The 24,563-nt window shown below is 36.4% G+C and overlaps 1 protein-coding gene across 1 annotated transcript; it reads right to left on the reverse strand.

The window, feature by feature from the left end:
• Nucleotides 1–16,496: 16,496 nt before the first annotated feature.
• On the reverse strand, nt 16,497–19,148 carry LOC142605718 (scarecrow-like protein 3). The gene has a single exon (XM_075777154.1). It carries the CDS (start codon nt 18,255–18,257, stop codon nt 16,836–16,838), a length of 1,422 nt encoding a protein of 473 aa, XP_075633269.1. The 5' UTR covers nt 18,258–19,148; the 3' UTR covers nt 16,497–16,835.
• Between the last annotated feature and the right edge of the window lie 5,415 nt (nt 19,149–24,563).

The raw sequence follows: 24,563 nt of genomic DNA on the forward strand, positions 1-24,563 counted from the left end.
AGTGTGTGTGTGTGTGTGCGCGCACGTGCGCACGGACGTGCGCATCATAATGAAAAAGTGTGCATGTAAGGCATGAAAACATGCAAGGGCAAAGTGTGAAAACACATAATCATTAGTTGTTCCAAACATGGAAACATGATTGTCCCCAAATTTTTGTACTCAATAGAGTCCAAAAATACATACAAAAACATCTAAAAGATATTTTATCATCAACATGATTGTGGTAGGCCTTTTTAAGATTCGTGGGCCGAGCTGCCTCCTGCCACACTAAAGCCCAAAGGTTCCGGGTTGGAGAGTCAAGACTGGTCCGATTGTAACTCGCCTCAAACCGGCTTGTGCGCAAACTAAGGCCCCTCTGTTGAGGAACTTCGGTCACATGCCCGTGGCAAATGAAACTGTTACAAAAGCATTACGACAGACATATATAATATAAAAATGGTAAAGGAGACAAGCTTGTCGTTAGCCAAAATAAACTAAAGACACTCAATTAAGATAAAGAAAAAGAACAGCACAACAACAAGAAGGGCAATGTAAAATAAATAAAAAAAAGCAAAGTGGCAAAGATAAAAGAGCAATAATACTGATGCATAAATAGTAAAATCAAAGACGAAATAGTTAGTCTGTCGTGCTCAGTTGTATTATGGAACTAAAACCAAGGAGGGAACCACTTCCTCAATATGGATAACCTCGCAGGAGGGCCCTACTGTAGGAATTACCCACTTTGAGAGAATGGGCCTGAATGGCCTATGCCCCAAAGAAAATACTTAATCCTTAATAGAGGATAGGCTTTTAGAGGGAGAGAAGGGATTAGCCTATTGGGGCATGTCTGTCATCTAACTGTTGCCTACTCTCGCTGTTTTTCTCTCTGGCTTTCTTTTTTTAAGTTTTTTGCTACTCTGTTTTCTACTCTCTTCTTTTCTTTTTACTTCCATGTTTCTTGTTATTGTTGTTATATTGCTGTGATTGTGGTGATCATGTTGATGATGATTACTGTGCATAGCAGAGGTTCTTTATATACTGCTTGCTGTCACTGGTTTTTACTACTTTACCCTTTAACCACTTTTGTCCGAGCGTGGGTGTACTTCCAAACCACTTACTTGTTTGTCAGCTACCCGGCAACCACCACTTACTTGTGTTGGCCGTGCCACACCCCACTACTGGACAAAGAATTCTATTTTGTTTTCTTGTTCATCGTGGCATTCCTATCCGCAACAAGGTAGGCATTCTCACTCTCACTATCCCTCATGGCATGCACCTAATGGTTCCAGCTCATCCTTCCTCTTTTGAGTAGTATGTCATCCCAACAGGACATTTCCCCTTAAAGAGTTTGAGCGGAAACCCCAAAATAAGCTTCTCCCTTCTCCTCACCGCTAGACCATACCCCCTCTTACCCTTGACCCATGGCCCACCACTCCTATATTGGCTGGATACAGGTTGGTGGTGCCTGAACCTTATGCGTACTCCACTTTCATGTGTGTCCAAAGCTTGTCTGCTGCTCATGTGTTTACCATGGCCTGGATGCTCGCCTGTGTGTTTTGCCGCTCATTCTTGATGGCGTGAACTGATTTCTGAGCCCTCATTTTTTATGGCTTGCTTCCTATAAGGGTTGGGTCTTGATTGATTATGGGCTTTTCTCTTCTTAACTCACTCCTCATTTCTTCTGTGGATTTGCTAGGATTCCTGCAATTCCATTCTATTATTCCTGTTGTGGTGTTATTTAATCTGTACTTGCTAGACCTTTTTTGGGCCTGCTGTATGCTTTTCTTTTACTTAATTATAGCGACCCCGTATTGTCATTGGGCCTACATTCATGCTATTTTGGGCCCTCTTGACCCAATTCTATTGCTTACGGGCTTCCTTAGCCCATTTCTTTCTCCTTGGGCATCCTCGACCCATTCCTTTTCCTTGGACATCCTCGGCCCATTCTAATTCTGCATTCCCATGGGCTTTTTCTAACTCTTTTTAGGCTTCCTCGGCCCAAAATTTCTGCATCCTTTTCCTTTGGGGGTTTATGGGCTTGCCATTACCCCCTTACTTACTTAATTCATTTACTTCAAGCCTCTTTAGCTCATTCCTGCTTACTTCTCATTTCTCATAGTGCCCATGGGTTTATTAGCTCTTCCTCTATGCTCTTTTAGGCCCACTTGCTTCCTTTAAGGCCCATTTATTATTTTCTAGGCCTATGACCCATTATTCCTGCCATTTGGACATAATGGCTCTCTAATTTACCAACTCTTTTCCACCCATATTGTTGGGCTTCTCCCTGCTATTAGGCTTTTCTTCCAAAATGACCATCAACAATGGTATGCACATCATAACACAACATAGTATAATGCATGAACATGTAATGAAAACATGTAAAACAAGCATAATACTATCAAACTCAACAAAACCCATATACCAATTTCAACAAAAACATCAAAAACCCATATACATCAACCATAAATCAATATCTCAACATAAACAACAAATCCATGAAAATTAAGGCATTAAACTGGAAATAAAGTAAAAAGAAGTGAAAACCCATTCCTTTTCAGAGATTTGGAGTAAAGATTTGAGATGAAAATGAAGGATTTTGAAGCAACAATGGAGGTTTTGAGAAAGGGAGAGGCAAAGAAGACAAAGAGGTATGCACGTGATGCGAGGGAAACTGAAAAGTTTTTGAAAAACCATATGAGTTTTAACCTTATTTGTGCAATACACACGATTTTCACGACTCAACTGACTCGTGAGAGATCGCCAATTTGAGTTGCCAAAATCCTTTGAATCTAGATTTTGAAAAATTTCTCTAAGTCTTTTTTACGACTTGGACCTCCACTTACCAGTGAGTCGCTAGATTTTGAAGTCCTCTGGATGACTTTGCGACTCGCGAATGAATCGCGACTTTAAGTCACCAAAAATTCTAAAAACCTAGTTTTTGAAAATGTTTCGAAGTATTTTTCATGACTAGTAATCTAACTAGCCAGTGAATCGCAAAACAGTCTAGGTAAACTCGCGACTGAGGCCTTGAAAACTCATGACTCGCGAGTGAGTTGCCAAAAGGTAGAGTTGAAAATTTTTGGATTTTTGTGAGAATTTTGACCCAAAAAAAAAACTTTTTAAAAACAACTAAAATACTCAAAAATCTTTTTGTGTTTGATCAACATATGCTTGAGCATTTACATCACATTTAATCAAGTACAATCACACAAATGAATAAGGCATTCATTGAACATAGACATGTGTGATGTCGGTAGGTATCAAGTGTGAGATAGTCCTTAGTCTAACGTAAAGCTTCAATGATCAATTCAAGCAAGTCATACATAATTAGCACTAAGTGACCTATCTCAATTGTAGACCTGAACATATATGACCTCCCACATAAACTTGATTATATTGAAAAGCTTATCATTTGGCTCATTTTCTTATGATCATTTTTTATCTTTATATCTCATTTTGAGATCGATGCCTGAAATTTTTTATCTTTCAATTTGATGAGTAAGCTTTTGGCTTTTGGCATCATACATTTTAAAAACAAGTCACTTTTCCTTTTTTCTAGTCAAATACTAGTATGTGCGATGGCTTTTGCAACTCATTTATCTCTTTCTGAGATTTGACATTTGTTGAATTTAAGCAAAAAAAAAATGAGTGGGAAGAGATATAGGCACAAGTCTATGCACGTCTCAAGATCAAAAAAACTATCTACTAATAATTCATGACAAGTTTGAAGATTTATTTACAACAATCACATAGATGTCAAGATTTTTCCCACAAAGATACAAGTGCATAGAAAACAAGCTAAGCTCATTAATGCACAAAACCATTAATACAAAGGTACAAGGCTAAAAATGCATGTGACAAAACACAACAATGCCGATCAAACTTTTTGGATTTTATAATTTTTATGTGTTTTTGGATTCTTGACACAAAGCAAGTAAAGAATAATCAAAAACAAAAACAATGCATATAAAGAAATGCAAGATGCACAAAATGCATGAAGATATGACATTCAATGCATGAAGAGTCCTACAAAGATCGAAAGAACTAGAGCAAGGACCAAAAGAGCAAAAGCTCAACCATAGAAACCCTTCCTCATCCAAATGGAACAATTTTTTGGGATGAGTGTCTCATAAGAAGAGAGACGAGGGTTGGAAGAATGAGAACCGGAGATGCACATAGACAATGAGTTAAGAGCATTAAACACTTTCTTTAACAACATGCGATTTTCACTCAAATTCGGTTTACCCTTTTTAGCACAACTTCCAAGAAGCTCAAGTTTCTCTTTTCTTTTGATTCTTTTGAAAGCTTGAAACTTAGAGACGAGGGTTGGAAGAATTGTTTGGGATGAGTGTCTCATGAGAAGAGAGACGAGGGTTGGAAGAATGAGAACCGGAGATGCACATAGACAATGAGTTAAGAGCAATAAACACTTTCTTTAACAACATGTTATTTTCACTCAAATCCGGTTAACCCTTTTTAGCACAACTTCCAAGAAGCTCAAGTTTCTCTATTCTTTTGATTCTTTTAAAAGCTTGAAACTTAGAGACGAGGGTTGGAAGAATTGTTTGGGATGAGTGTCTCATGAGAAAAGAGACGAGGGTTGGAAGAATGAGAACTGGAGATGCACATAAACAATGAGTTAAGAGCAATAAACACTTTCTTTAACAACATGCTATTTTCACTCAAATCTGGTTTATCCATTTTAGCACAACTTTCAAGAATCTTAAGTTTCTCTTTTCTTTTGATTCTTTTAAAAGCTTGAAACTTAGAGCAAAGAGATCTTAGATGACCAAAAGCACCACAATGGTGACAAACAATGTGTTTAGGTCCACTAGGCTTTCTGCTAAGGGATCTAGTAACATGGTTTTGTTCTCTCTTTAACTTGGGGCATTGAGGTCTTATATGACCGATCACACCACAATGATGGCATGTAGGAACAAACTTAGACCCATCTAAATCCTTAGGTTTAGACCTAAACGAAGGCTTTGGATTAAAAGCCTTTCTTTCCACTTTTTGATTTCTTTTGTGTGGAGGAATGTACACCAACTTGCCTTTAGAGGTAGAACACACAAGAGGCACAAAATTGGGTACTACAACATGATTGCAACAAATATTTTCATCATTTTTAACAATCGGTTCAGCAATTAAACGCTTGGCATGCATCTTAAGAGATTCATTTTCACATTTAAGATCATCAACTAGTTTTTTAGACAAATCAAGTTTAGCATCCAAGTCCACATTCAAACTCTTTCAACTTTTCAAGAGAATTTTCAGCAAGCTTCTTATACTTTTCAACTAATTTATTGGATTCATTGAGCTTAGCAATCAAATCATCCTTTTCACAACTAAACTTGCTCAAATTCTTATAAAACTTCTTAGCCTCTTTCTTCAAGAGTTTGATGTTAGGAATATCATCAATTCCCAAAAATTCATGTAACATGGCATCACAATCATGAGGATAAACACTCATAGATAGGCCTATTCGTTGATCCACCGGCACCAACTAAAGCCGTTCTGACCGCACCAATCCGCCCCCCTCAGGCCGCCACCAAATTTTTTCGGTACGGTGGTCATCGGCATCTCTCCAATACCGACGTCAAACCGATGCGGCCATTGGCGCCGATATATGCACACCGCCGAGAACCGAACCACACCGAGGATATATTTTTTAATATATATTGTTTAATATATGGCATGCTGAGCACCCCGTGCTCTACCTCTACTACTCTCAGTTTCTCTGTAGGCTCAATTTTAGTAGGCTCTACCTGTACTCAGAGTCTCAGTAGGTTCAGTTTCTCACAATCTCACCAGTGTTAGAAGTCAAAAAATATATAACATTAGTAACTTAGTGTGCCTTTCAAAAATTAAAAAATGTTGCATGTGTCAGTCCTCAAGTGTGAATAGTCTCACTCGCTCTCAAGTCTTGTCTAAGACTCTAAGGCTCTAAGGTGTCTTGCATTTAATAAAAAATTTAAAACAAACAAAAACAAAAAAACAGTGTTGTATTTGGTAAGTGTTTAAGTCACTGTGTAAGATTTTTTTTTTTGTTTTTTTGTTTAATTTCAGCCACACACGTACCCTAACTGAGTTAGACTCTAACTTGTCTCTTTCTCTCTTTTTTAGACTTTTGCTCTCAGACTCAACTCACTCAATCACTCAGCTCAGTCACATTCATTTTTATTCAAGTTCCAACCCCTTAGCCCTAATCCCACCGAACAAATAGTAAAGTTTCCCTCTCAATCTCAGATTCTCAGCTCCCACCTAACCATTTTTCTCTAATCTTTTGCCCTCAGCCACATAATTTTTTTTCCATACCCTAATCCCGCCGAGCAAACAATAGTTTTTCCCTTTCAAATTCTCAATCTTAGGCTCCCAGTCCCAACTATGAGCTAACCTTCTACGCTTTAAGAACACAAGCGTGACAAGCTCTCAGCCTCACACTCTCATCAAGACTCGTCTCTGATTCTCAGTCTCTCTCTCACAAAGAAAGACTTTCCTCTTAGTTAGTCTTCTTCTCATCTCCGTTCTCCACCGTGGCTCTACCACAATATAGTTCTATCTTTGATAACCCTAACCCCTAATTTTTTTGGTTTTCTTTTGAGTTCACTGAATGTTTCTTGGTGATTCTAATTTTTTTTTTGTTTGGGTTATTTTCTTGTAATTTTAAGGGTGATTTAAGAGATTCAGCTTCAGCCTAGTAAAGGACTAAATCTCAAAGGCTTAAAGAGTTCTGGGTATTTTCTCATACTATTTATAAATTTTTTTTTTTAGTTCACTAATGTTTGATTTTTTTTTTCCTATGCTGTTTGATTTTGTTGTAAGGGTTCAAAGATTGTATATTTATTTGTTAATCATCCTATTGATTGATTATACTATTGTGATTTTAGTTTATAATATCATGCTATTGATCAATTATACTGTTGTGATTTTAGTTTATTATATCATGCTATTATGATTTTAGTTGATTATCTTGTTGTTGTGATTTTAGCACTGAGTAAGCTGTGTGTGTATGGTTTTTGTTTACTAATATGTTATTAAAATTAGTGTATGACTATGTGTTTTAGTTAAAGGTTGCTTGCTTAATTTATTTGTTGTTGCTTAATTACTATGTATATGTGATTGTTATTTATATTGATGTAATTAGATCATGGCTACTCATGCCTCTTGTTCTACCCCTCCTACTGAGCCTACTCCAAGTCCATGTACTAAGGCTAATCAACCAAACACACAGTCTCCCATTCCACCATCAGATGTTGCACCCCCTCAAACACAAACAGAAACTCAACAAGCTACTATTAATGGTGGTAAAGAGCCTTCTAAGATATGGGATCATTTCTCTAAAATAGAGGGTTGTCCCCTTCACCCTAAGTCACAGTGTAACTATTGCCAAAGGCGTTATAATTGTCACCCAAAAAGAAATGGAACGTCTGCCATGTGGTCCCATATAAAATCTAGTTGTAAAAAGTACCCTTATATGCGTGATAAAGGCCAAACCACTTTAACTTACCAAAAAAAAAAAAAGGGAGGGAGAGGGTGTTAATGAGCTGGTGTTAAGGAAGTTTAGTGTGGAAAGACTAAGGATGGCCTTGGCTAGGATGATTATAGTTGATGAACTACCTTTTAGGTTTGTTGAGCATGGCAGGTTCATTGATTTTATCGCAAAGGTAGAGCCTAGGTTTAAAGTTCCCTCTCGTGTTACTGCTGCAATGGATCGTCTTAGACTTTACATTAGGGAAAATGAGAGTTTAAGAAGGGTTTTAATGGCTGGTCAAAGAGTGTGTTTGACAACTGATACTTGGACTTCAACCCAAAACTTGAATTACCTTTGTTTGACTGCACATTATATTGATGTTGATTAGGTTTATCATAAAAAGATTTTAAATTTCTGCTTAGTACCCTATCATAAGGGTGAGACTATTGGTAGGGTGGTTGAGTCTTATTTGCTTCAATGGGGGATTGATCATATTTTTACAATTACTGTTGATAATGCAAGCTCAAATGATGCGGCCATAGAATATCTTAGGAGGAAAACAAAGGATAGGGTGTGTAGCCTCTTAGGTTGTGAGTTCCTTCATATGTGTTGTTGTGCCCATATTTTGAATTTAATTGTGCAAAATGGGCTAAAAGACCTTAATGAGTCAATTGTTAAGGTTCGTAATGTAGTGAGGTATGTGAAATCCTCTCCTAATAGATTTGAGAAGTTTAAGGCATGTGTTGAAAAAGAAAAAATTCAAAGCAAAGGTTTGTTGTGCCTTGATGTGTTTACTAAGTGGAATTCAACTTACTTGATGTTAGAAAGTGCACAAAAGTTTGTGGCTGCATTTGAAAGGATGGAGGAAGATGATGGGCATTTCCTTCATTATTTTGAGGATCCATCTAGTGGCCCTCCTCGGTTTTTAGATTTGGAAAATGTAAGACTTTTTACAAAATTTCTTGAGGCAACTTTAAGATTTCCTGGTTCCTTATTTGTGACTACTAATGTGTATTTTCATAAGCTTGTTAGTCTTTAAGACCAATTAAATCAATTGTGTAATGGTAGGGGTGATCCTTTGTTAAAGGGTATGGCACAAAGAATGAAATTGAAGTATGATAAGTATTAGGGAAGTGTAGATAGGATAAATCTGATGTTTGTGGCTATTATGGTTGATCCTAAATATAAATTGAAATATGTGAAGTTTTGGTTTAAGCAATGGTATGACAAGGAGAAGGTTGATGAGTTAGGATTGAGAGTTAGGGAAGCTTTGAATAGATTGTATAAGCACTATAGTGGAGTAATGGGGGCCCCATGTGGTGCTAGTGCTAGTACTAGTGGGACTAGTGCGTTTGGTAGTGGTGATGTTGCTACCATGTCATCCATGGTAAATGGCTTTGGTAGTGCAGAAGAAAGGATGAGGAGGTACAATAACATATACAAATAGCACTTAGCAGATGAGGATAGTGTAGAATGCAAATTTGAATTAGACTGATACTTATTAGAAGCTAGTGTAGATCCGGAGACGGAAGGCTTTGATATTCTTGATTGGTGGAGGGTGAATTCTTCAAGATATATGATCATTTCTCAAGTTGCCCGTGATGTTTTGGCAATTCCTGTCTCTACCGTTGCATCAGAATCTGCATTTAGCACAGGGGGTCGTGTTTTGGATCATTTCCATAGCTCATTGTCTTACAATACCTTTGAAGCTTTGATTTGTACACAAAATTGGTTGAGGTCGAAGGATTCAACTAAACCAATTAACCTATGAGGGGCAATGGATGAAGTGGAAAACTATGAACTTGAATCCGGTAATGTGTTTATATTCTTTTCTAATTTTTTTCTGCTCTTGTTATTTATAAATTCTCTTCTTTTTTTTTTGTTATTTATTTATTTGTGGGTTATTATTTATATACAATTTTTTTTTCCTTTTAGAGCTTGCACCAAAACCCATTGTGGGTACAGATTCTATTCTAGACTGATTTGGAAGGTGAGGTTGTTTTTTGGTGCTTAAGGTAACTTAAAAATTTTATGTAATTTACTTATGTTTGTTGGCTACTGTTTGTAATGGTGTTAATTGTCATGTATTGTTTTCTACTTTCTACTTATCATTATTTTTTGGGGATTGACATTGTAGAGATGGAGTTTTTTGTATATGATAACTTGGACTTGGAGTTGTTGGCTAGCTGATTGCAGAAATTCTTATGGTTGTAACTAGATAAAGAAGTCTATGAAAAAGAAGTCAAAATGGGCTCAAAATGCTATTTTAAAGGCCCAAAAGCCCAAAACTTAGAATAATAATTTTTAAAAGTCCAGCCTATACAACCGAACGAACTGCACAGAGCCGCTAAGATTAACCGCACCTTATGTAGACCGGTTCTTACCTTCCAAAAGTGAGGTGTGGTCAAGCATAGGGTGAAACCGCACCCTATAGGCGTCGTGCAAATAACCTCCCCAAAACCGACCGAACCGAACAGTGTACACCCCTACTCATAGAGGCATTTTCACAAACACGTGGCATGCTACAATCATCAACAACCAAAGAAGTATACAAATCACTGTCCATGGTAACAAGCACAAGGGGTCAAGGATTACACTTAGGTATTTAAACCACAACAAGTGTACCCACTCTGATACCAATTGAAAGTTCACTTAGTGCATAAAACACTTGTGAATGTTTAGACCCCGATTACAAAATTACAAAGCAAGCTTATATTCAAATAATAGATGTGCGGAATATGAAATATAAGCAATACCCAATTTGGCAAACTACTTTAACACATAATTAATCACAAACACAGCAGCAATTCATGGTTAAAAAGTAAGGAAAGAGAGATGCAAACACAAGATAACACCGGCACGTGTAATCAAAGAAGAAACCGACGAACTCGGCGAAAAACCTCTCCACCGCCTTCCAAGCGGTAAATGATCCACTAGAAAATTAGTTGGGATATATGAATAGCGATAGACCCTCTAAGCCTAATCTACCCGATACACCTAAGCCCTCTAAACTTCTTGCTCCAACAGGGTTACGCCGAACTTTGTCTTCTCTAGCTTACCAAATCCTGCAATAAGCTCCATATTGCATCCGCCATCCTTAGCATCTTCCAATGCTTCCCAAAGCTCCAAAAACACTCTCAACACTTTGAACGAGTGTGGGTAGTGTTTAGGTACAAATCTCCTCTCAATGGGTATAATAATAGGAGAGAGAATGAAAAGAGACTACAAAGATTTCTCTCTAAGAATGAGTAGCTCTCTCTCTAATGAGGTGAGTGTGTTGTAGAAACCTCTCTTAGGGTTTTTCTCTCAATAGCCACACCGACATTTTGTGGGTATAAGGGTATTATAATAGGGTATGAGATGGAATATGAAAAGTCAGTTTTCAGCAAAATAGGGTGCACTGGCGAGTCACTCGTGACTGGGATGAGTCGCGGGTTCTAGTTGCCAGTTAGCAGAAAGCCCAGACTGTACTTTTTATCCTGTAGTGATCCAGCACCCTTTAACTTCCTACAGACTTCACATGTGTGCTACATTTTGGTGAGTCGCCACTCGCGAGTCAGTCGCAAGTTCTAGTCGCCAGTTTGCTCCTTATTGCACACACTTGATCAATTCTTCACACTCTTGTACACACAACCCTTACATTATTCTCACCTAAATATAGGATTTCTAAATGCTAAATTACAAGCAAATTTGGCACGGAATAAAACCAACACATAGTTGAAGAAATTCAACCTTACAGTTACCAAGGACTCGAAATGAAGCAGAATACATAGCTGTTCTGACACACTTGGGGAAGCAAAAAATAAACTTCTGTAACCAACCCTTACTAACGCATGTGGTGGGCCTTTTGTGATTTTAGGCTGGACTGCCTCCTGCTGTGCTGGACTCAAGTATTCTGGATAAGAGAGTCGGGATCGGCCCAACTGCAACTCACTTTAGTCCGGTTTGTGCATAAACTACGCCTCCGTTTGCCGAAACTTTTGTCACATATCCACGACAGGCGAAGTTGCCGCAGAAGAAAGTTGTGGCGGAATGGGTACAACAAAACAATGATAAACGAGATACATTATTGTTAGGAAAACTAAGTAAGCAATCTTTCGTTAAAATAAAAGAAAAGAACAAGTTGTAAGTATAATAATAAAGCCTAGAGGAGAAACGACAGCAGTAATCAGTGAAGTTAAAGAAGAATGTAACTAGCTTGCCACATTCAGTTTAGTCACGAGGCTATGGCCAAAGAGGGAACCATTTTCTCAATGTGGGTAACCTCACAGGAGGATCCTGCCGTGAAAATTACATACTTTGAAGGAGCGGACCTGAATGGCTTGTGCGTAAAAGGATTTTTTAGCAGAAGGTAGGCTTTAAGAGAGAGAGAAGGAGAAAACCTATTGGTGCATGTCTGTCATTCTACTCTCTCTCACTCTTTTTCTAACTCTCTGTTTCTTTCCCCTATTTTACTATTTCAATTTTTCCTTTTTGTTTTCTCTCTTGTATTTAGTGCTTTCTTGTGTGACGTGATGGTGATCACTCTTGTGGTGATTGCTACTGTTTTTTCTTCCTTCTACTATGCACGGCAAAGGCCTTTTATATACTATCTGTCACATCTTTTTTTTACCACTTTACCCCTTAACAACCTTTATCTAGTCTGGGTGTCCTTACCGACCACCACTGGTTTGTCAGTGCCCTAGCCACCACCATTTACTTGTGCTGGCAGTTCCACTCCCCATTACCAAACAAAGAAGGTTGTTTTGTTTGTTTGCTCACCATGGCCTTCTCATTTGCCACGGTGTGGGTGTTCTCTCTTCCTATCCCTCATGGCATGCACCTAGTAATTTCAGCTCATCCTCCCTCTTTTGGGCGGTATGTCATCCCAGCAGGATATTTCCCCCAAAAGAGCCTGAGCAGGAACCCCCAAATAAGCTTCCCCCCACCACCAAACCATACCCTCTCTTACCTCTGACCCATGACCCATAACCCACCACTCCTGTATTGGCTGGGTACAGGCTGGTAGTGTCTGGGTCTTGCGCGTGCTCCACTTCCTGTGTACTTCAAAAACCTGTTTGCTGCTCAGGCATTTGCCGTGGTCTGGGGCTCGTCTGTGCGTTCTACTACCCATCCTTGACCTCTTATGGCGTGAACCATCTTCTGGTCTTTCATTCTTTATTGGCCTGCTTCTTTTCAATGGCTGGGCCTTGCTTGGATTTCTCCTTTTAGTCCATTCCTTACTTCACCCGTAGTCTTGTTGTCATTCCTACCACACCATTCTACTATTCTTGCCATGGTGTTATTGGACCCGTGTTTGCTGGGATTGTTTGGGCCTACTGGCCGTCCTTCTTTCAATGACTTTGTGTGGTCATTCATGCTACTTTGGGCTTTCCCAATCCGTTACATTGCTTGTGGGTTCTTTTGTCCCATTTCTTTCTCCCTGGGCATCCTTGGCTCATTTGCTTTCCTTGGACATCCTCGGACCATTTCCTAATTCTGCATTCCTATGGGCACCTTGCTAACTCTTTTAGGTTTCCTTAACCCAATTACTTTATCCTTTATCCTTGGGGTTCGTGGGATTTCCATCAACCCCTTTTTCTTTCTTACTTCATTACATCGAGCCTGTTATGGTCCATTCTTGTTTTTCTCAAGACCCATTTATTTATTTTATGGGCCTATGATCTATTATTCCTGCCATTAATAGTTCCTTCCTATCAATCCACTAACTCTCTTCTTGCCCATATTGTTGGGCTTCTTCCTGCTGTTGGGCTTTTCAAAAATTAGCCTCAACAACGCACACAATGCATCACATTTTGAATAGGCCTAGGAACATAATTCAAACCCCTCAGGCTATTTATTCCTATTGCCATCACATGGCCACAGTTGGGAAAGAAAGGAAAATTAAGCTGTAATTTTAAGTGATTCCTTAGTTACACAGAATTTGCTGATCAACTCAATTCAATATTTGCCTTCAGATTTTAGTTTGCCAGTCTTTTCATGCATTAATCATTCCATTAATTCAACTCTTTAATCTTTCATGATTCATCTAAAGGATCAATTTTATCTCAAAACTTCTATTTGAGTCAATGTCTATCTCAAGTTTGAGAGTGCGCCAAGTTGTTCCTTGCCATTACTTTTAAGCCTTAAAGTTGACTCCAGAACATTTTGTATGGCACATGATTGCTTCTTTCCAAAAGAAAAAATAAAAAGAGACAAAGCTTGTGCCAATGTCAGCTTGATAGGATAACCACCAAAGCGAAATTAATGTATTTGTCTTCTATGAATGGATAACGTATGGCATTGTTGTGCTAATTTAGGTGTGATTTGATATGAGCAAGACACTAAAAAGTCAAAATTTGATGTTATTGGTATCTAATCAATGATTTAAGTGCGAATTGATGAGGGGCTGCCATGACTCATACGAAAGTCATATCACAAAGACTTCCAAAAAAAATTCAATAACGAAAATATTCAAATTTCACTATCATTTAATAGAGTTAAGAAAACAGGAAAGAGAACTAGAAAAGACACCATCTTCACCAAAAATTTTAGGGAGAAAAGTACAAAGTCGGCAATACTGTACAGTTTTTCTATACTACAAACCCTAATTTGAAAATAAATACCCCAAACAACAAGCCAAAATATCAATTCAAGTCTTCACTCCATGAACTAAGTCTAAGAAAATCTATCATTTAAAACAGAAACACTTCCAAGTCAAGTAGGGCCACAAACTAGATCAAACACAAACTAAGTTCCAAAGCCAACAAAGATTAGGGTGAAGTTGATGCTAAAGAGATTGGATTTAGGCCTAATGTTTCTGGAAGAGATTGAAGTGAAGTTGATGCTAAAGAGATAAGATTTTGGCGTAGTATTTTTTTCAACTACATGGGACAAACTGGGCTCAGCTAGTCTGAGTTCAAGACAACCAGGCCAGGCATTCCACCAAGAAATACATAACGATATATTAATATAGCCCAAAATCCAATTTTCTTAGCACCCACCTCACTTCAGTCTCCTCCTTCCATCACCAACCTCAGGAATTGCTCTCTCATCCTCTGCCCCAATGTCCCTCCTCGCAGTAAAGAATATCAGCCAAGTAACCAAAAGGCAAGAACCTTATTGAAATATTAGCAACTCATATTGATCAAATTAGCAACTCATATTGATCAAATTGATGGCGATGCAATAAAGACTAGCTTTCTTCCTACTTCTCAATAGTACATATTTCTTCAATGCTTTAATGGTAGTGCTGATGTAGAGGGAGATTGCTAGTACTATTCAGAAGTAGGGAAGAAGCTAGTCCTATTGAAGCCATGTTCTTGAAATCATATATCTATTCCATAAAAAGTAAACATTATTTTTTAACAACATTTTTTCACAACTACTAACATAGTCTGTTGTGATTGGTGAATAATAAAATCAATATCAATGGTAGAACCAATTAAAAGTAATATGGTTCTAATCACAATAGATCATATTAGCAGTTATGAAAATTTTAACTTTCCAAGCATTCCAGAAACATCAAACAAAAGTCGAAACTCTTGCAAGTTGTTCTCAACCAACATGCCTTTAAAGTTTATATCTTAGTGCATAATATTTAAAAAGAAAAAAGAAAAGAGAGTGTGTGTGTGTGTGACTTATTTGCAACCCTTTTTATTAAAACCAAAGATAAAAACTTTATTGTCTTATGCATAGAAGGGGCCGACAGCTATGCTAAACAGAAAAGAGAAGATGACAGAATGCACCATAAAATGCCCCATGGCCTCTAGTAACAAAGAAGAGACAGGGTGTGTGTAAGAGAGTTGCCTTGCAGTAAATAAGGGATGGGGGCCAGAGAACCCAAATTATGACCACAAAGAGTCCAAAGTAGAAGTTCCATACGGGATCCAGCTATTTGTCCCAAGTTGTCCAAAAACATCAAGCCAAAGCCCAGAGTTGAACAAGCAAAAAAATACAAAAAAAGAGACAAAATATAACCTAATAATTCAATGTCTTTAGCATTAGAATTAGCTTTACTCCAATCTCCTCTTTAAAGCCATCTACAGGAACTTCTCTATGTATTATCCTCTTGTGCTGTCACCCCATTATCCATAATTTCAGCATCATGCCACCATCCCTCTCTCTCATGAGGGTTTCATGATTTATCAAATACCTATCTTCTAGTGCATTCCCTCGTCATGATTCACCAAACACAACTTGAACGGTGCAGCTCACAACTCACTTGGGTTCAAAAGCTCTAAAGCAGCAAGTTTACTATGCCACCCAAAACATGTCCCTTACTAAATTTAAGATCAAAATCTTACATTCTTGACAACAAACTTGAGGCTCTTGGTTATTACAATTAAACCAAAATTTATTGGAACACATAAAGCAATCCCATCTCTATCTATTCTCCCTCTAAAATTCATTTCCCAGCTCATTCTCTTACATGCTTGTCCCCCTAGTTTTGAGCTTTGATTTCCATTTTTTGTTAAGTCCAACCAAAGCATCAACTTAATTTCTTGCAACCCTTTCAAGTGAACTAATGGAGGAAACAAATGGGGGCGAGGGGGTATATGCTTGAGGTTTGGAATAATTGCATGAGTCACAAAGGGGTTTGATTTTGTTTGAATATTTCATATGTATCGGATTATAAGACCAGGTTCCTTCTCAACAAAACCAACATCTCCCACACAATTTCCTAGTAAATCATTTCTTAATCTTTGTTACAAAAAGTCCAATAGAAACCTTTTTTGTCCCCCTTCTTTTGGCTACTTGATAATTATTCTTTACCGCACGAGGGGACACACGGATGAATTTTGCATCAAAATGTAATGCTACAGAAACACTTCGTCCCAGGTTCCCTTTATTTTCTTAGGACTTCCAGGCTTTAATTCTATATGGTCAACACATGCAAGTTTTATTTGCAAGTTATAGAATATGGATATCAGAGCGATGCAGAAATAATCAACAAACTGCAAGCACAGTCTAGATGTATTAATGGGACATTTTTTTGTCAATTCACTACTTTAGCCTGTAATACAATGATGAACACCATACTACAATTGCAGCACAAAGTTGAGGCTGTGACACTAACATTCAAGTGCACATAAATGGGCACTGAGATCAATTACAATAAACCCAAGACAAAACTTTATATACATATACAATCCAAACATTGGTTTAGGTTCCATTAAAAATAAAATGAGAAGAATTAAACAAATTCTGTATGAAGGTAATAAAGGAAGATGGCCTTTTTTTTCCAGGTAGCATGGACCATCACTCTAAACAGTATTCATTTGCAGATGATCAAAATTCTTTCATACACAGAGAAGGAGGGGGTTGGGGGAGGGGGGGGGGGGGGGAGAGAAGGGGTGAAGAGGAAACAACAAATACTAAAACTCAGACATCAGTATTTCAAATCTTACTTCCTACATCTCCAAGCCGATACTGAAAACAAGGCTCGGTCTTGCCAGCATATTACCACACAGCCATTCTCTTCCTTGATCTTATAACCATCAGAACCATAACCTTGCAACAACCGCCTTGCCTGCAACATACCATAATAGCTCAAAGGCAAATTCCCAAACCCAGCCAAGTCAAGCCTTTGGACCCACTTCTCAAGCTTTTCATGCCTTTCTTTTCTCTCAGCTCCCTCGCATGCTATAATGTTCTTAATTTCCTCCCCAAACAGCATCTTCTCTAGCTTCAATCTCTCCAATGTTCTTGGCACTGTAGACTCCAAACAATCAAACAATGCTGCATAGGAGTAAAGAGCCTCCAATAGCCTCTCCATTAAAGTTGATCCATTGTGGTTAGAATCTTGTTCTGTTATTACCATGAGCTTCGGTGTCAAGCCCCACAAGGCATTGACAAATCCATCCATCTTTGCTGAAGCACTTAAAGATAGGGGCGACGATGTGGCTGAGTCAGGACTCCGGCTATGCCCATTAACTAAATCTTTCTCAAGCAGCTCACCCAATGTGCTTTGGTTGATTGGCAGGACTCCAGGTAAGTGAATTCCATTCAGATTCTTTGGAGCTAGTGGGGATTTCTTTCTCAAGAGTTCATCATCAGAGGCCAACAGGGAATGCAATTGAAGAACTGAACTGATTGCTAGTGCCTCCCCAGTTTTGACACGAAGTTTTTCAAAATCAAGATTATCCAATTTACTAACTACAGGATTGAACTGGAATGGGATATCCAGCTTTTCAGCTTCTTCGGTCAGTTTAAAAGCCATTTGCTCCAAAACCTCTCTCTGTTGATGAACCCCAGTTATTCTCAAATGGGGTGGGCCTTCAGGCCGTGCACTCAAAACTTGAATAAGTGCAATCCACTGGGCAGGTTCAGCAGCATTCAGGTCAATTATGTGAACCATCTTTTCCCCTTCCATGGCTTCAACAATAGCCTGGTTTGTGAGCACAAATGCCACCTTCATGAAGGGAAACAGCTCGAAAAACAGTTTCTGAACAAGAATTTCTTCAGAAACCAATGTTAATTTAGTAGAGTTGAGGGCTTTGTGAAGACCAGGCCAAGCTTTTAGGATTCTATCTGCAAGTGCCTCAGTGAAGTATGCCGCGATACGCTGCATGGTATCGCCATCAGGAGAGGCAAGTTGGGAGATTTGTTCAAGGGCAATATTTGCATTTTCAAGGCTGCCGGCAGCAACATGATTTGCACAAGTGAGCAATAAGTGGATCAAATACAAACCCCTCTCTTCAGATTTAAGTTCTCTAACAAATGGGTATGGTGATCCTAAATTAGGTGAAAGAGACATCATGGAAAATAATTGGAGTGGTGATGAAGTTACAGAAGAAGACCCTTCATCTTGAAACATTGGTGCCATACAACTAACACAACAGATTGAGAAATTGGGTAACAAGGACAGGCTATAATGGTAACAAAAAGAGAACCAAACTCAATTCACAAATTGATCAAAATGATGACAAAGTCTATGTCTTTACAAGGAGACATCATATTGCTTATGCAAGAACCAAATTTGCATGAATCATAATCAGAAAAAAAAAAAGTTTAGTCTCATCTCAGCATTCACAAGCAAAAGAATGCAGAATCACAGCACTATGAGCGCTTAGTTAAAAGTATAAGAGAGTAAAGAATCTACCAAATTAAGCAGATCAAACAAACAAGAAAGGGAAAACAAGTGGAAGGCTTAGATTAAACAACAAGTGGAACACAAATCAAAGAAAAAATATCATAAATGTAATCCTCACTAGACAAGCTCCAAAGGGAAAAAAAAAAAATTTCACCAATCTTAGTTCAGGTTTCACAAAGAAAAGGATCTGATAAGTCAAAAAAAAGAGGAACAGTGAAGACAAAAAGAAGCAGCTTGTGCATACCAGAACCAGAACTAGCTAACTAAAACAAAACAGCCAAAAGCCTTACTGGGTTATGCAATTGATAAAGAACCCACTTGCATCCCCATGAGAATTCCAAAGATTGCTTTTTGAATCTCTCTCAGTACGCACAGAGAGACTATTCTTTCTGGGGTTCCCTCTGTTTTTCAGTTTTCCTCTGTTTCTATCACAGATAGAAAAATACACTTGGGGGGTTTTAATTAAAGTTAGTGTTGTTTTTGGACTTGTTCATGGCTACGTTGTCGACAAAGCGTTGGGGGGTCCTTTTGTCGTTACTGTTTTGTTGTCCTTCACTCCTAAGTGGAATATGGAATTTGTGAGAAGCTGAGCCATTTTGGCTTTTGGCTCTGTTTTTCTGTTTCTCTCTCTATGAAGGAATTGTCTTTCTCTCTCTCTCTCTTACTCTATTAACACCTCCACTTTTTATGGTTTTTTGTCTTTACATTAGGTGGATAGGGAATCAGGCCAGGCCTAAAAGACTTTTTAATATTCCCAAAGGTTACATGGATCCAAACATGCCCTACCAAAGACAAAAAAATAGGCTCAGTTTTGTTTCCTAGTGGGAGGAGTGTGAGAATTGCAAGAAAACTCTCAAGGATCCTTCCAAAACCACATTTTGTTCTCTCCTCAATCCCTGTGACCATACAATTGGTATTATCTTCTTATATTAAGACAAAGGGACAAGGAGGTTAAGGAAAAAGCCAAAAGTAGATACCACATTTATCTTTACTTGTGGAGTCTTAGGTGGAAGGCTTGGAAACACAGTTTCATTCTAATTTAATGTTCTTTATCTGTATATTATGAAAACGATTTATTTTGGCATTTCTTTTCTTTCTTTCTTTCTTTTTTTTTTTTTGTACAATTGCACATGTAAATCCAACCACAAATAGCCAGTTCAATAATGAATTTATTTGAGAGGAAAAGTATCGTGAGAATGAGAACTTAGTGTTTTTTTTTTGAGGTGGATGAGAACTTACTGTTGATATATTATATATCCAATTTATAAAATTTGTAAACTTGAAAACCTTACACATCACTGACATCAATTTACTTTTTTCCTGAATAAAAAATATATTTAATAAAAGAAAAAAAATAAAAAATAAAAAAGGAAGAAGATATTTACAACAAAAAGGCCCAAAGGGGCCAGCTCATCTCATCAACACTGGATGAATCAGCTCTGAAGCTGGGATTGATGAGATGGGTGAGCCTTGGAAGATCAAGAAGTAGCCAAGCTGCCAAGGCAGCCACATCCTTTCACTTCCTTTAGTGAAAATTAATTTCTTCAAATTTTTAAGATTTTCAGTAAAGAAAAAAATTTTAATTAAATTAATGGCCTCTCTCCCTTTGGAATATGAATAATTGGAGCTCATCCGGTAGAGAGAGAGTCTGTACTTTATGTAATTTTTACGTGTAACAACATTGTGACTTACAGCCATATGAGTATGATTACACATATAATCATAACACATAATATCAGCTCTTAGATAGGAAAAAACTTACAAGTTTTAACCAAAACACTTTGTTTCTCAAGTTAATAAGTTTTCCTTTTGTTTATGTTTGCATTAACACTTTTTTTTTCTTTCCTTAATAATTAAAATTATTTGAAGAAATAGCATTTTTTTGGATCTTCTCTCATCAGGAGAAGAGTCCCAACATGGACCTTGTCTCTTGAAGAGACAATATATTTTACCTTGAAGCTAAAATAGCTAATCTGATGTCGCCATTTAATAAATAAATAAAATTGGTACCCACCTGGATTTTGCCTCTTCAAGAATCAAGATGTGAGTACCACATAATAAAACATTAGTTGAGTTCCATTTTGAAACATTTCACTTGGAAAAGCAAGCAACGCCTCTCCTTCAACACCGACACACAAAGCTGTGGGTCTAAAGGAGTGAATTGGGATTAGATGTGTGGAGAAAGATTGGTGCACCATTTATTTCTCCTATTATTTTTATATTGTATACAACTCATTAAACAAAATATACTCAGGTATATATTCCAAAAAAATAGATAAGTTTATATAAATGATTAAAGCATTATTATTTTTCTTCTTATTACTTTTATACTATATATATGTAAGTAATTAAACAAGAGCATATTCAATACATATGTTCAAGAAAATAGTAAGTAAATCTCTTTCATAGAAGTCTTCTTTATTTTTCAAAGAGAAAACATTTTATTATTATTTTTCATTTGAAGAATTAAAGATATGGAAACCATGCTTTTATGGTTTTATTCTTTTTAGAAGAAAGGACAATTTGTGGACTTTTTGATGAATAGTTAGAGATAGTTAATGCATTTGTCATCTATGAAAAATAAAGTGCTCCTTTAGTAATTATTAAAATACTTTAATTAAGTAAACTCTAGTTTATTTTTAAAAAACTTGATATAAAACATTTAAAGAATATTAATTATGATCAATATGATTCAAAAGATAATTCATAGTTTACAAATTAACGGGATAAAAAATGTTTTAACCTAACTTAATATAAATGATTATATATAAAAAAGTTAAATATATTAATAATGTTAGTATGTTACAAACATATTTCATGTATACGTTATATATGGTTATCTTTTTTTTTTGAATGAAACTCTCTCTAAAAAAAGAAATATTATAGACAATTAATAGTTTATTTTGGATTTTAAATTTCTTTTGATATATTTTACTTGCCCCTCAGAAAAATTCTTGCTCTACAACTTTTATCAAGTTGCACTAAGTAAGTAAATAATATTTTCAACAAAAAAGCTAATGCAAACGCACAAATGAAAATCTTGTCTTACTCGAATTCAAGATACCAATCGATTTTTTGTGTAGGCGGTAATTGAACCCCAGATTTCTTATTTAACCTTCAAAGACTTTACCGGTTGAGCTAACTGTAACTCACCTCCATCAACTTCACTAAATCGTGTCTTTGTTTTAAATTTTGTTATTTTATAAGGAAAAACAAAAGTTGTGTGACAGACCATACAAGATTGATAGAATATAGAATGAGACACTCAAAATAGAACTTTTACTCTAATTTCTTATTGAATTTATATCTTTTTTTTTTTACCCACAAATTCACAATTTTTTTTATATCATAATTTGATTGTTGGAAGATTTAAATTCTAGATATTTCAATTGGAAATATTAATAGTTATCAATTAAGTTACAAGATTCTTAACTTTGCAAACACGCACTTATGTCTAATGTCCATTTTCACACAAGCTATTAATGCTTGCCAATATATCGTGGACTCCATGTTGTTGCATTATAGATTAACCCTGGTTAATTAATGATTAATTATCCAAATTACATGAAACATTGTGGAGGCACAAACAAATCTTCAATTTAAACTAGAGTGCAGCAAAAATTATATTGACACAATGATTTGTTGACGAATAGAAAAAACCTTCACAAGAAAAAATCTCATGGTGTAAATTTCAAGTCACCTCCCAAAGAATCTACTAATCAAGAACAAACGATTACAAGTATAAGGAATCTTACTACTACTCGACCTATCCCAAAATACCACCCTACAATTAAACCCTTACGCTACTCTCCAATCAAACTTAATCTTGTAGAGACTTCTCCTCTGCACAAATCTCAATCTGTGACTAACTGCACATCAACTTAATAGTTATTGTTTGATGCAAAGTTCTTCAATCCACACTTGTAGATCTAAAAGCAACTCAGTACATAACTCTGTGGCACACAAGTAGTCATAGCAGCTTCTCAAAAGCGTGTATCTCAATAGTAGCCTATGTGTCTATGATGACGTTATAAAATAATTCATTTCTATCCTTTAGAGACTTAGAGCACAAAACCCTAGAAAGCTTTGTCATCATGGGCTAAAAACAGATGTACAAATGCAAAACCGGCATACCTTGATAGATCAAAAGGTATCGAGGAAGGTATTGTGATTCATTAAAACTCAATAGATCGAAAGTGTCGAGTTGGGTATCGAGACAAATTTTTTCAATTTTTCTTGCACTTTTTTTTGAGTAATTTCCATGTGCTCAATAAAATTACTTGTCATGATAGTCTTAAACCCACTTAGAGCTACCAAATTACAAGTAAAATGCATTTTTATCATAAGATATGCCAATTACATAAAAATATGACCTTAACATATGTGAACTTCACAAGCAAAAGATTTATTGTTAAAGCTAATAGCCTTGTACCTCTATTAGTTTTTTTAAAAAAGATTGTACTTCTATTAGTTGACATTTCTTGATAGTTTCCATAGATATATTTAAGGATCAAAACTCCCATTTTTAATGGATATATTCAGGTTATACCTCCGTCACCCAACTATCAATTTTTCAAGAAAAAAAAAAGATAGAGAAAAAAGATATAATGTTCTCTCATATTCAAGGCTACTTTGACGAGTGATTTGTAAGTTTGTAACCAAATGAGAACTTGAAATTGACATTAAATTTTGTTGGTAAATTTCTCCTCCCAAAACCAGAGTTGGTCACTGTCTCATCAATGAGTGTCTTAAATAGGAGAAGTTATATTATGTTTCCGGTGCATGTTATTTCTCTCTCACAAGAGGGTGGACCCCTTGTGAGAGAGAAATAACATCACCAAAAACATGATTGAATTTTTCCTTAAATAGGCCGAGCATGTGGCAATACCTTAATGGCTTTTCCTGTTTTTACAATGGATTATTTAAAAACTTCCAAACCAAATATTAACTCCCACTTTAGTTCATCACTTTCGTAGGGACCATAATTTTTGGGGGGGTCTGATTTGAGACTTTTGAGTGGATGTTATATTTACAAGTCACATGATATCGACTGATAATTATCATGACACACTCTCAACTGGTACTTGGTGGTAGCTCATTCAATACACTAGACACTACATTAGGCCACATCAAGTCATAGGTCGTATCTATTTCTCAAAAAAAAAAAAAAAAAAAGTCATAGATCGTATCTTTTACCATCAATTTACACTAGGACAATCCATCAAGGCCAAGAATGAAATAGAAAAGTACTCTATATTTCTAAGTTCTAATCAATCCAAAATAGATCACTTTGTTAATGGAAAGAGTTGAATGATAAATTATAAATTTTATAAGAGAAATGCTAGGGATATTGTTTGTTTCACTGTAATTTTAATAAATTAATAAATTGTTATAGGACCAATATTAAATATTATTCTTATTGTTTTTTTCAAAGTTTTATATGAACAAAACGATATCCTGTGAGATGAGCGCATACACTCAATATCGCACTGATATATGAGTTCCACACACATGAGACCCACACGTCAGTGAGACATTAGACGTATGTGTCTGTCTCACACAAAATTTTATCTATATGAATTTATTAATAACACTACTTTTATTATACCCCAATTACAACAAACTACCATCAATAATTATGAAAATAATAATAATTTTTTTGAGAAATAAATTATAAAACTTTATATCCTTAAAATTTATTGATTTTATAATTGCGTAACTTAGTTAATAATTAAAATACACGTTTTAATAGAGTGAATAAAGACTTACACAAAAAAATAAAAAATAAACGTCTATCACAACATTTCTCCCCCCCCCCCCCCACCACCCAATTTTGTGTGTGGGTGCTTTTAAAGTATGTTTTATTTTGTGGAAAAAAAGTTATATACAAATATAACTTTATTTTTTTTTATGAATAAAAATATAGTAACTTTATCTAAAAAGACAGATTTTAAAATAGTGTATAATTGTATTTAAACTGCACGTGAAAATAAAATAAAAATATTATTTATCACATACATGATCCTATCTAATCTTATA

The sequence above is a fragment of the Castanea sativa genome, chromosome 8 (genome assembly GCF_040712315.1).
Source record: "Castanea sativa cultivar Marrone di Chiusa Pesio chromosome 8, ASM4071231v1".
Taxonomy (NCBI): domain Eukaryota; kingdom Viridiplantae; phylum Streptophyta; class Magnoliopsida; order Fagales; family Fagaceae; genus Castanea; species Castanea sativa.